Raw genomic sequence first — 13,893 nt, forward strand, 5'->3', positions numbered from 1 at the left:
TAATTAATATCCACACAATTGTTAAAAGTGAGATTTAAATTATGATTTCTATTGTCATATATAAATAGTATAGTTAACAAGAACTGTAAATAAGAAAAAATAGGAAAAATCAAATATCTAGTTTCATCTATTATGTATGTGTCAACGTGAGAATATTATTAATCCAGTAGGGTCTGTTTGAAAAATGTTTAATCCAGAAGGATTTATTTATAGTTTTTTTTACTATATATAATAGGACTTAGTCAAGCTTCACATAGATTACAGCCATTTTGTAGGTCAGTGCTTGGAGAAGTTTATTGAAAGCAGAAATCTAAAACCCGACTTCATATCATCCCACGGACACACAGTGTTTCATCAGCCTGACAAGGGAATAACATTCCAACTTGGAGACGGTGAAGTCATTTCTTCTTACATCAGGTTAGTAGTATGGCCAGAAATGAAACTAGGGTGTGGTGTAACCAGCACAATGACCAAATCAGCTTTAATTTAAATAAAAAATTATAGCTTTTTTTTTAGTATCTTTTATTCAACTATTGCATGTTCTGTGTATAGACCTACTGGTCCACTATAACATGCACTATGTATAGACCTACTAGTCCACTACATCATGCACTATAGCATGCACAGTGTATAGACCTTTGGTCCACTATAGCATGCACTATGTATAGGCCTAATTGTCCACTATAGCATGCTCTGTGTATAAGCCTACTGGTCCACTATAGCATGCTCTGTGTATAGGCCTACTGGTCCACTATAGCATGCACTGTGTAGAGGCTTACTGGTCCACAATAGCATGCACAGTGTATAGACCTTTGGTCCATTATAGCATGCACTGTGTATAGGCCTAATTGTCTACTATAGCATGCACTGTGTATAAGCCTACTGGTCCACTATAGCATGCACAGTGTATAGATCTGCTGGTCCACTATAGCATGCACTGTGTAGAAGCCCACTGGTCCGCTATAGCATGCTCTGTGTATAGGCCTACTGGTCCAATATAGCATGCACTGTGTAGTGGCTTACTGGTCCACAATAGCATGCACAGTGTATAGAGCTTTGGTCCAATATAGCATGCACTGTGTAGAGGCTTACTGGTCCACAATAGCATGCACAGTTTATAGACCTTTGGTCTATTATAGCATGCACTGTGTATAGGCCTAATTGTCTACTATAGCATGTACTGTGTTTAGACCTTTGGTCCACTATAGCATGCACAGTGTATAGACCTACTGGTCCACTATAGCATGCACAGTGTATAGACCTACTGGTCCACTATAGCATGCACTATGTATAGGCCTAATTGTCCACTATAGCATGCTCTGTGTATAGACCTACTGGTCCACTATAGCATGCACAGTGAATAGACCTTTAGTCCACTATAGCATGCACTGTGTATAGACCTACTGGTCCACTATAGCATGCACTATGTATAGGCCTAATTGTCCACTATAGCATGCTCTTTGTATAGACTTACTTTTTTGTGGACATGTGAAGCTAATGAGTATCTGAGAGAATGTGTCTGTGCTGTCTTAAAGCACACAGCAAACATAAACTCATCTTGTTTCAAATTAAAAGATCACTAGTCTTCTTTGAGCATTGAACTCAAATCCCTATAGATAGCCAAGCAGTTTAGGCCACATCATACTCTTCATATTATACATGTACTTAAGAGAGCTGTGTAATGTCCTAAATTCTTGAATTTAAAGTCATAGCATTGACCTAAGTTCAAACATAATTTAGTAGCTTAACAATTAGATTTTAATAAACTCTTTTTTTTTTCAGTACAAGAACATATTTACATATTTTTAATAACACGTTAATACCCCAATACTGAAAGATAAATCAATATTTGGTGTTTAGGTTCTGTATATAATATGTATTATATATTATGTTAAAATATACATGCACATTCGTTTTATTTTCAAATGTATTTGTGAGAAAGGATTAGTTAAACATTGATAGAAACCATAAATAAAAATCGTAACATATCTCTACAACCCTGATTAGTCATTAGTCTCTTTAATTATATATCTTTTTTACAAAGCTTATATCAACTCACTTTGTCTGTCTGGTACAAATTTAAACATGTTATATTTCCCACTTCCCATCCTCAGATCAAGTTGAAACTTTGCACAATTGTTCATTGTTCCTAACAAAACATAATTCATAATATTAACCAAATTAAATAGTGGTAATTAATTTTGTTTGATATTGAAAAGGGTAAATAAATATTACAGTCTTGAGGGATAAGGCCTTAAATAAGCTATCATTTTTTAAAGTATTTTTTATGCTGGTATTTTGATGTTTCTCATTACAGATGTCCCTTTGTTTGTAATTTCCGATCTAAAGATGTGTCAATGGGAGGTCAAGGGGCACCATTGGTCCCTTGTGGAGAGAAATTTTTATTTCAACAGACAGATTTGTGCATCAACCTTGGTGGAATCGCAAATGTTGGTTGCAAGGTCAGTGATATGTTTACTTTTCATCCAATGTGTTTTTAATAAAGCTGAGCAGATTCAAGGATATCCCAAAAATCCTTAACTAGATAGACCACATTTTTCTTCAGGTTCAATTTTGACTACATTAGGTACTCAAATGATTCACCATTCAAGCACCACATATCCTCTTGATATTCTAGTCAAAGACTATTTCTTTATTGATGTTGTACATTCTTAAGACTAACACCAAATCTTCCTCATCTCTGGCAGGGTGACAAAGGCTTTGATGTCTGTCCATGTAATATGGTGTTGAATCGTCTGACCTCGCTATATGACCCTAGTTTACAGTATGATAAAGGGGGAGAAATTGCAGCAACTGGAAAAGTCCTACCATCCATCCTGGAAAAACTGGATGAATTGGATTACTATAAACAGACAGGCCCAAGATCTTTGGGATACGAATGGATATCTAATAAAGTTTTTCCAATACTGAATGTAAGTAGTCATTTCTTCCTCTTGCTAATGTCAATATTATTAAATATATATATACATTGCATCATTGGTGAAATGACTATGGTTCATCTCGAACAGTTTTTCATATGGCTGTGGAGCCCTTTTTTGGAGAGACACTCCCGGCCATATATATTGCATGTCAAGGTGGCTTTTGCTTTGGTAGTTGAGGAGCTGGCCATTTTCCATGTGGCCTGCTTTTCTTCAAGAATCGAGGCCCATGTTTTCTTGCTTTCTATAGCTTTCTTGGTCACTGTCTCTCTCCATCTGGTGTGGTCTATGGCTATGTCTTCCCAATGGTCAGTATCAATGTTTCATTGATTTTAAGTCCCTTTTTATCACATCAACGTAACGGAGGTGGGGGCGACCTGTTTTTCTTGAGCCAGACGCAGGTTGTCCATATTATATATTTACTTCTTAAACTAATTTAAATAATGAATCTTCTTTTTAATAGTCAGTATCATTATTACATATACTTTTTTTAATTAGTTTGAGTATTTAATTTTCTTTCAAATATTATTTAAAACCAGAAATGTTGGAATATTTATTTTACTAATAAATTGAAACAAGCAATACATGCTTTTAACATTATTGATATTAACATCTTTTGATTGTCCCAAAGAAATTTTCATTTGCCTATAGCTCCTACAAAGTAAAATTTTAAAATATGTTAAATATTTTTGGTTTTATTTTCAACAATGTTTACAAGAATCAGCCATTGTATTGCCCTTAAAACATTTATTTTTCAGGAAACTCCCAAGAATGCTTCAGGTGTTTATAAAATGTATAGTACATGTAGCTTTTTAATGTTTAGTCTTTCATAAAATGCTTCCCATTAACAATGGCTAAATGTTATGTGTATGTGTATGTCCTGGTCTAGACCAGTGAGGATCACAATAAGAATCTGATTTACTATACCACCTATTGCAGTGTTAATGCTGGGTGTCACAACAACATTCGGATGGTATGATGTCACGATGTGTTGTGATGCCGGGGATTTTACTTGAATTCAATAGTTAACAAAACATGAAGATCTAGAATCACAATTGACAATTCTTTGATAAAACAAAACTCTGGAACTTTATTTAAATACAACGTAAGTACAGTTATGTACAAATTACAAATCAATGAGCATATTACAAAGGCTTTTCAAACAGAGCTCTTAGAAACGTGACTAGCTACCAGGACTTAATATTATCGACTGACTTTACCTTCTTACTACCGCCAATTCTCTGGCGCTAACTCTTTTTAAAAATGTCTTTGTTTAAATTCAAATCAACCAATAGATTTCAAACATACTAATTAAGTCCCTTGGGTAAATCCTGACTTGAATGACAAGTGTCTAAATTTGAGGATTAAATCCCGAGACTCATGTCGAGGGCTTATATTTCTTTTAAATAAGAAATGTACACACAATTCTATAATGTGATCTGTGACATATTACCCCCCTCTCCATTTAGCATTTGTATGGTAATAGAAATGCTCATATGTATAAAAATTATTTAAATATACACAAAATACCATACATGAAATTATAGAAAAATGGTTGAGGTAACATATGACAAAATAAAGTCAACTTGGAGATAAAAAATGTAAATGCAGTGAATAAAATTATTGATGACTTTGAACACCTGTTTCACTATACAAGTGGTTATGAAAATGAGACAATGCTTGTCATGAACAATATCAAAAGTTGTACAAAGCATAAATCTTGAATTGAATAAGTTATGAAGCTTCATGATGAAATTAAAGTATGACATTATAACTCATTTGTGAAAATGTGTACATGGAAAAAATATATTGCATATGAAAAATTGACATAGAAAAATAATTGTGATAGTACATGACAATCTTCTGAGAAAATAATACTCAATGTGATATAAATCTCAACATGAAAAATTCCAATTGTCTGTCATGTATCTGTACTATCATAATAGGATATATGCAATAATAATATACCTGAAATAAAATGCTCATGATTTAAAAATTAAAATTTCTGATGCATGTCATATGTAAAGATGCTGAAACATAATTAAAAAGTATCTTGAATGAGTGACCTTCCTCAGTGGGTTGCTTGGTGCTAAAATAAATGTAACATCTGATATAGAATACCTGTGGAAAATGAGTAGACAAATTAATTGATTAAGTACAACTGAATACTGTTCTTCCTTGACGAGTATGAATGATAATGGATCAAGTGGCACTAAATATGCTATAGTACATATGTAGAGTAGAAATGTAAAGTTCGGAACCTTTCTGAATTGCCGACATGGATGTGCATGTGCGTTTTCTAAACTTGAAGAAAAGGTCTTTCAGTTTATGAAGCTGTTGTCTCCATGTCATAATGATCTCACAGATAATGTCTGATTGAACCGCGTTTAAGTTTGGTGAAAATAAGAACTGTCCGAAATCAAAACTCAATTTTCTGGTTGATGAACTTTGACGCTGTAGAACAATGGTAGCAGAATGCTTTGCATTAGAATGTTCAATAGAGCAATGACTGAACATGTCTGAGTTCAATCGGTCAATACAGCAATGTTGAAGAAGTTCATTTGTTCCTTTCTGAAGAAAAGTTGCCCCTTGAGTGGACGAAGGATGAAACTTGGTGTTGTCAATGTTATTGCTTTCTGAGTTTCTTTCAAATTGCAGTACTGGAAATGTTTCAGAAACACTGGTAAAGAAATCTGCATGGTCTGGAAACACTTTAATGTTCTTCACTGTTTGTAGTGCTATGTCATTCAGAGTGATGACCTTTGGATTGTCAATGTTATTTGATGTTGGTAATGAAACATCTATCTCAGGAATGGGTGTTGATGATGTTTCTTCTTCCTCAGGAATAGTTGCTAAGCTTGTAAAATGTTCAACTTCTGCTTTGATGTCTTCATTATCTGTTTCATGGTAATGTTCAAACATATGAACATGAAATACTCTGGTAAACTTGTTGACATTGATTTCATAAAGCAGGTTGGAAATCTTTCTGGTGATGGTAAATGGACCTTGCCATTTGTAGAATAGCTTGTTACTCCAATCTGGTAACAGTAAATTGACTTGATCTCCTTGAGCAAAATATCTTGATTTCATGTGTTCATGTACTATTCTTTGACTTTCAATGTTCTTGGATGTAATGGCTTCTTGAGTTGACTCACATTCTTTCAAATGAGGAATACTCGTATGAGTGGTAGAGTCAAGTTGCATAGTTTTTCTTTTGTCTGGTATAGCCAAAGTTGATTGAATATAAGTTTCTTTAGTTTCTGCTTCTGGTTCTTGAGACTTGTCTTGATGTACTTCAGTTTGACCAGTTAGAGTTCTTGTATCATTGCTAGAGACTCTGGGCATGTCGTCTTGTTCTTCAAAGTTCAACAATGGACGTTCGGGAATTGGAGGTGGACTTATGACCGGTAGGGATGGGCTTGATGTAACTGGGGGTGTCCATGTTGAGTGTTCTTGATTGTTGCTGGCTACTGGACTAGTAACTGGTTCTGTTGCATTCTGCATAACTTGAGTAACTGAGGTAGCCATGTGATTATTTTGGCTAACTTGTTTAGGTGCCAAATGTTCTTGTTGTCTGGACATGGATCTTGTCATTACTGCTAAACATTTTTGACCTTGCTCTATGGCATTTGTACATTCAGCAAGTTCTTGAGGAGTGCACTCTTTAACTCCTTCTATGTTTCCAATGATTAGGTCCACTGGTAGATTGGGTGTTACTAATGCTTTTGTTTGACCACTGAAGAATGGTGTGGTAACATAAATGATGGCTTCAGGTAACTTGCTGACAGTTCCGTTGAATGCAGTGACTTGGACGTGGTTGCCTGTGAAACGGTTTGCGTGTACGAAGCGTTCATGTACTAATGTGGACGTGCTTCCGGTGTCACGAAGAACTTCCACCTTCTTGTCTCCTACAAAGCCTGGATAAAATTTGAGACCATTGGACTTTGCAATGACTGTCATAGTTGAGTGCTCATTGTAATAGCTTCTGTTATATGAGCTTCTGTTTGGCATATATTGTGGTCTGGAGTCCTGTGAATGACTTCTGTAGCGAGGTTTGTTGTTATCTGGTTTATTATTTCTAGGTGCTTTGTTGAGATTGTATTGCTCTCTATTGCTGTATCTTTGAGTTGGTGATGTGGGTCTATCAAAATTTTGATTTTTGGAGACTGCCTGTTTTTTCCAACATTCATGAGTTTGGTGACCTTTTTTATGGCAAAATGAACATTCTGTGGTTCTGCTGCGGCATTGAGACGTGAAATGCCCTAGTTTATGACATTTGTTGCATTTGACTTTGTCATCTGACTTATATCTTGCATTTTTGTCTTGAGCAAAGCAGACAAAATTTTCTTCAACAGATGGTTTGACTGACTTGTTTGGATAGGCTGCTTTATATTGTCTGATGATCTTGGTTAATGTCTGTATATCAGTAGGATTTCTCTCTATAATGTAGGATTGAATATCTTCTGAGTGAGCATGGGTGATGTTGTCGATAATAATATGTTGACGAAGAGCTTGGTAACTTTCTTCTATTTTTGCCATTGATACCCATCTATCAAACCACATTGACATATTAGCTACAAAAATTTGAGGATCATCATTTTGCTGTGGCCTTTCATTATAGAATTTCTTTCTATAGTTGGCTGAGGTTGCTCCGTATTGGCGCAGTAGAGCTTCCTTGATATCAGAGTAAGTGCTGCGTTCATTGATGGACAGTTGTGAGCAAATGTTGACAGCTTTGCCAGTCAAGAGGGTAAGGAGTGAGCTCGACCAATGTGCTTCAGGTAGACCGGATGTTGTAGCTATTTCTTCAAATCTTATGAGATACGAGTCCATATTGTCAATGTTTTCGTTGAAAGCCGATATTTTGTTCATTAATCTGTATTTGTCAAACATATTTGATTGACCTTGAATTGGAATGCTTTCTTTATTTTCTTTATTTTGTTTTTCGAATTCCATTTTTTCTTTTTCATGTTGCCTTTGTTTCTCGGCTTCTTGCCTTTGTTTCTCGGCGTCTTGCAATTTTTTTTCTTCTAATTGCATGCGTTTTTCAGATTCTTGCTCTTGATATTCTTTCTCTTCTTGTTTCTCTGCCCACTGGTCTGGCTTTGAAATTTGCTTTTCTTTGGCAAATTCTATTAATTCGAAGAATCGTTGTGTTCTAGAACTGGAAGCCATATTTAATTTTTTTGTTAGTTTCTTGTATTGGAGCAAAATGTTCAATATCTGGATTTTGGCTTTATCTCAGATATAATAATAATATAGATCTATTGAGCCGATGTACTTTTTACTGGTTTAACAGTTGGTTAAATCTGGTCTTCTGTTTACTTTGTGCTGCTCAAATGATTATTTACTGGTCTTCTTTATAATGCCAGTTATTTGATTTACTGGTCTTTTATATTGCCAGTTATTTGCTTTACTGGTCTTTTAATATTGCCAGTTATTTGCTTTACTGGTCTTTTAATAATGCCAGTTATTTGCTTTACTGGTCTTTTAATAATGCCAGTTATTATGTGTATTGGTCTTATTCCTTTTGCCAATTACATATAATAATAGTTTTCGTGAGTTAGACGTAACTCTAACGAAAATCTTTATAAAAGAATTATCGATAACCAACTGACCTGTTAAACACAGAAATTCTGTCCTCCGTTAAATAAGAATGAAGTTCCTTTGAAGAGTTTAGAAATTGGTCCCAGATCTAGATCTTGAATAAATTTCGTTAAAAGTTGTCCATGAACTTTTGTTAGTCGGAGAGTGCCAAATATGTCACAACAACATTCGGATGGTATGATGTCACGATGTGTTGTGATGCCGGGGATTTTACTTGAATTCAATAGTTAACAAAACATGAAGATCTAGAATCACAATTGACAATTCTTTGATAAAACAAAACTCTGGAACTTTATTTAAATACAACGTAAGTACAGTTATGTACAAATTACAAATCAATGAGCATATTACAAAGGCTTTTCAAACAGAGCTCTTAGAAACGTGACTAGCTACCAGGACTTAATATTATCGACTGACTTTACCTTCTTACTACCGCCAATTCTCTGGCGCTAACTCTTTTTAAAAATGTCTTTGTTTAAATTCAAATCAACCAATAGATTTCAAACATACTAATTAAGTCCCTTGGGTAAATCCTGACTTGAATGACAAGTGTCTAAATTTGAGGATTAAATCCCGAGACTCATGTCGAGGGCTTATATTTCTTTTAAATAAGAAATGTACACACAATTCTATAATGTGATCTGTGACACTGGGTATATTCAGACCTTGGTTTGGCAGTTGAACCCATTGTTGCTTTACCTTCAACTAGAACAGAATAACCCAGTCTTGGGTTTGAACCCTGCCCACCACCCTCCCCTTTGCTGGAGGTTTGAGCTAGAATGCAATAATCTTTAATTCTGAAGGAACATCTGAAACATGTCAAACAATAACAAACAAAAATGTATGTTTGTTAAAATACACTTGGGAAATAAATTTTAAACAACATATTAAACTTTTGATTACAGCCTCAAGAGCATCCCATCCCTGACCTGTTGAGAACTTTTGTGGACCACATTACAGATCATATCACAAGCTGCTGCATCAAGGCCATCAATAAACCTAATGGTTCCGTGTTAGTCACAGGAGGGGGTGCTTTCAACACAACTCTTATGCTGGACTTGAAGCAGAAACTCTCAAAACATAACATTAAGGTTAGTCTTATTTTATCTTATCTTATAAAATACAGACGTTACTTCAAAAAAGAAGATGATTACGTCCTACGCGTCATGCATCTACTCATGCATGTTAACCAATGACTTAAATTCTACCAAGTCATTGGTTTTCCTGGATGGCTCAGGCAACCCATTCCATGCTCTTATAGCACTAAGCAAAAAGGAGCGTTTGTACAAATTTGTCCTAGCATATGGAACGAGGAAAGTGTCTTTCTGAGTATTTTATTAGTTTTTGTTTTTGTATTAGAAGATTATGGTTCAGTGTTTTATGTATAATTGCTACTTTACGTTTAAGTCTTCTATCCTGAAGGCTTTCTAAATTTAATGATTTTACTGAATGTGTTATCTTATGTGAGATAAAGACAGTCTTAGAAAATATTGTTTTCTATAACAGGAGATAGATTCATATTTCACTATATATTGCTTGTTGGTTATCTTGATTTTGTGAGCAAAAGTGTTTAATTCAAATGAATTAAGAAATTAAGTTAACGTAAAAAAAAATTAAATTCCCCTTTCAGACTTTGTTATCTATAGAGTAGATGATGTAAAGATCATCTGTTTCTGTGGCCCACAGTTAGCGAGGGTGTCATGCAGCCAGCGTAATGACCAACTGCCTTTACTTTTCCCCAACTAATGTCTGTCAAGGTAGTTTTCTTCTCTAATATACATATGTGTACTTCATTGCTGATTACTAAATGTACCCAAGTCCTGGGCAATACTGTAACGACACAGATAATGACAGAATAAAGATTCAGAATACCAATTCACGGACATATTACATGTTTATTACATAAGTTGTAATATAATAGAGGCTCAGTTCTGACATTTGAAGTATCCAGTATCAATTAAAATATAACAGCTCAATATCCCATAGACTGAATAATGACTATACAGAAAATAATTAGAGTCTACACTTCAACTCTATCTATAACCAAAAGTCCAACTGTACTGGACTAGGAACAAAACCACACTACTTTATTATCAGTTACATTCCATTCAAAAAAATATCTCACAAAGTAAAACAATGCCAATCAAAAACATTTTTGAAGTCAACAACCTGAATTGCCCCCCTTCTCCTCTACAGTTAACAGGAGACCCTGGCTGACCAGAACTCAGTCCTAACAATGTCAGGTACCCATTAAAGCTGGTTGGACTCACAGGCACCCTAAATATCACAAAATTTAAAATCCTAGTCTTCACCAAGATTCAAACCCATGACCCCTTGGTTCAGAAGCCAAGTGCTTTAGATATCGATAAATAGACAGTTGAGACCAGGCTTTCATAGGAGCAACATCTTTATTATAGTGACTGAGACTAGACTGTTCCTGTTCTGGATTATCTACAGACCCAGGTTAGGCATCTTACACTAGAAATAGAATTTTAATAGTTCTTCAACAGGCTTCACGTAACCTCTAACTATTAACTAAGAAGATATCCTAATACAATACCATATATGCAAGTTATACAGACAGACAGAGTGAGTTGATACAAGCTTTGTAAAAACTTACACTGAATAAGTTCAATACCTCTGGATGCTGTAGACCAGAACACAGCCAAAGATAGTAACTACACATTAAAAACAACATTGTTAAACAAAGCCTCAAGATGGATAAATATTTTTATCTTTATAAATTTGCCTGACATTTGCTCAAGGTAGATGATGCAAAAGATGCTCCACTCAGTACTACATTGTGCACTATTCAAGCTATTAATTAAGATGTGTAAGCAACATACCCAAAAAGAAACACTTCACAGCTGCCCACTAGAATGTATTTACAAACAGAATATACAAAGTCATTTGGCATTGTTAAAAGGAAGAATGTTGCTTTCATTGCATTATTTTGTGATCAAGGCTACATAAGAACATAGACTCAACATTCTCATTTCACTGTGTGGATTTGGACATTTTATCCCAACCACACAGCCTAATAGCTAGGAGGGTGAGACATTCAAAAACCCAATAAATAAAGTGAGGAGGATAATTCTTTAAGGCTGAATCAGGAAAACCAATTAGTTGCTGAGTTTTAAGTCTCTAATTAACATGCATGACTAGATTAACACTTAGGACATAATAATCTTCTTTTGAAGGAGCGTCTGAAATTTATAAGATAAGATTAAAAATATAGTTGAATCTTTCAAAGAATAAGTTATAAATAGCAGTTGTATATTTTAGAAAGAATCTTAAACATTGCGTGTCCTTAACTTTTTTCTTACTAACTGCATGTTGAGAACACTTAAAGGTTTTAAAAAAAAGTCAATGCACCTCCTTCATTTTAAAGGAAAAGTTCACATTGAAAAAAATAAAATGCTGTGCTTGTAATACATCTCAATGTAATCCACAGGTTGTTGATGCAGAGGATGAGATAGTCGAATACAAAGAAGCTCTGATTTTTGCATTTCTTGGACTTCGCTCATTGCTCAACATGGAGAATGTCTTCTGTTCTGTGACAGGCAGCAAGACAGACTGTGTTTCTGGCAGCATACACCATGGCACCACTTGCAACAGCACCCCAAGCTTGCAGGACAGATTTAACTTCATGATCCGCAAGAGGAGTCTGGGTGTGAATGAGTTGAGGATTATAAGAGAGAAGTAGTGTGACAATGTAGAGCACTGCTCCAGTATCTAAATCTATGGGGTTTACATAGCATTGATTCACTACACTGCTCCAGTATCTAAATCTATGGGCATTGATTCACTATCAGTTGTGTCCTACAAGGTATTCATTCAGAACCAGTGTCATTATTAGTGTCCATTGATTCAGCATCATTTGTCTTACTATGTATTAATTCAGTATCATTAAACTGTCTTACAAGGTATCACTAACTGTTTGTCTTAAGAAATATTCTTTCAGTTTGTTTAATGTTTCTGTCAGGAGAATATTTATTTTATCTTTTGTTCATCATTATGTGTTTTTACAATGTATAATTAACTGGTGCTTCATAAATATAGCCTGTCTATCTCATCATTGACAGTTGCTTTTTTTTAAGATAAAATACAGTTGACCCTTAATAGCCTGATGTTTACTGGACCTGGTCAGATTAATAATGGTTAGTTGTTCTTGTTAGTTCAAAAATTTTACCCATATATGTAAATAATATTTATGACATACAATAATAAGATCTTCTCTTAGACTTTCAATGGTATAAAATAAGCAAAAGACAAAAAAGAAACACTTTGTTTTTCTTAAAAAAAAATTTTACTTGGGAATATTCACTGGATTTTTTATTCTGTGTGGTCTTCAATACATTTCACAAACTGTTCTATTATCTCCCTATTTTTCCATAGTGTCATAAACAGTAGGTCCCTGATGCTATAAACAGAAGAAATGGCAGTTTTGCCACAGTCATATCTTTTATAATTTCTCAGGAGCAGATAATGGTTATACTTATGTTTCTTCACCATCATACAAGACACAACAAAAACTTCAACACAAAAATAATCTGGCAGCTTAAGTAAACTAATACATTTAGTAATCACAGAAAGGCAATCCAAAATGTATCAGCACTTAAGAAGAAGCATAAGTAGATGAAGCATACATTGTTGTCGCTGTCAGATAGACTGAGTGCATTGGATTAAAAAGTGACTATCAAGGGTCAACTGTAACCTACTTTTAAGGCATGAGAAGAATGACTATTTTTTTATACTGAACAAACAAAACAAAAAACAATATGGTATTATTTTGTTTAATAAGAATCCATTTGAATGCTTTTAAAAGTCTACAAACCCCCCCACCCCCCAAATTCTAAATGGTTTTATTATGAAATATTGACTTCCAATGTTAAAGATGTATGTATACTATGGCATTTTCAGATATTATAATATTTTTGTAATGTATGTACATCACAACAAGAGAATAAATTATCTTATCAGTATCTAGAACTACTTGGCACACTGTTGTTTTATTCAATAATAATATTCTTCAAGAAAGATAATTAGTGTAAAAAGATATTTGAAAAAAAAAAATCAATAACGAATCTCTGAACAGCAGCCAAAGTTACAATGTGCTGGTCTATGTAAGTGTGAAATAATACAGCAGTTGTACAGTAAGTGGTCTCTGTTACATGATACTTACAACAGACTTTGGTTAGACAGTGTTGAACCATATTATCTATTCATGTAGTAGGGCTTTGAGAAATGACAAGCACATTGGTCCTACAGAACAATTAGATCTAAAGTATGTGATGAGATTATATAAACTACAAACAAAAATGTTGGGGGTAATTCTATATGCACA

The 13,893-nt window shown here is 34.4% G+C and overlaps 1 protein-coding gene across 5 annotated transcripts in view; it reads left to right on the forward strand.

Moving 5' to 3' along the window:
- The window catches only part of LOC106065232 (anhydro-N-acetylmuramic acid kinase-like), a 29,192-nt gene extending 15,654 nt beyond the window's left edge, over positions 1 to 13,538 (forward strand). For all 5 annotated transcript variants that reach the window (XM_056037357.1, XM_013224023.2, XM_056037356.1 and 2 more), the window contains 5 exons: positions 236 to 417; positions 2,318 to 2,462; positions 2,709 to 2,933; positions 9,452 to 9,637; positions 12,001 to 13,538. In XM_056037357.1, the coding sequence (XP_055893332.1) occupies positions 236 to 417; positions 2,318 to 2,462; positions 2,709 to 2,933; positions 9,452 to 9,637; positions 12,001 to 12,252 (990 nt within the window). In that variant the 3' untranslated portion in view covers positions 12,253 to 13,538. The remainder of the gene's footprint in view (positions 1 to 235; positions 418 to 2,317; positions 2,463 to 2,708; positions 2,934 to 9,451; positions 9,638 to 12,000) is intronic.
- The last annotated feature ends 355 nt before the right edge of the window (positions 13,539 to 13,893 follow it).

The sequence above is a fragment of the Biomphalaria glabrata genome, chromosome 8 (genome assembly GCF_947242115.1).
Source record: "Biomphalaria glabrata chromosome 8, xgBioGlab47.1, whole genome shotgun sequence".
NCBI lineage: Eukaryota > Metazoa > Mollusca > Gastropoda > Planorbidae > Biomphalaria > Biomphalaria glabrata.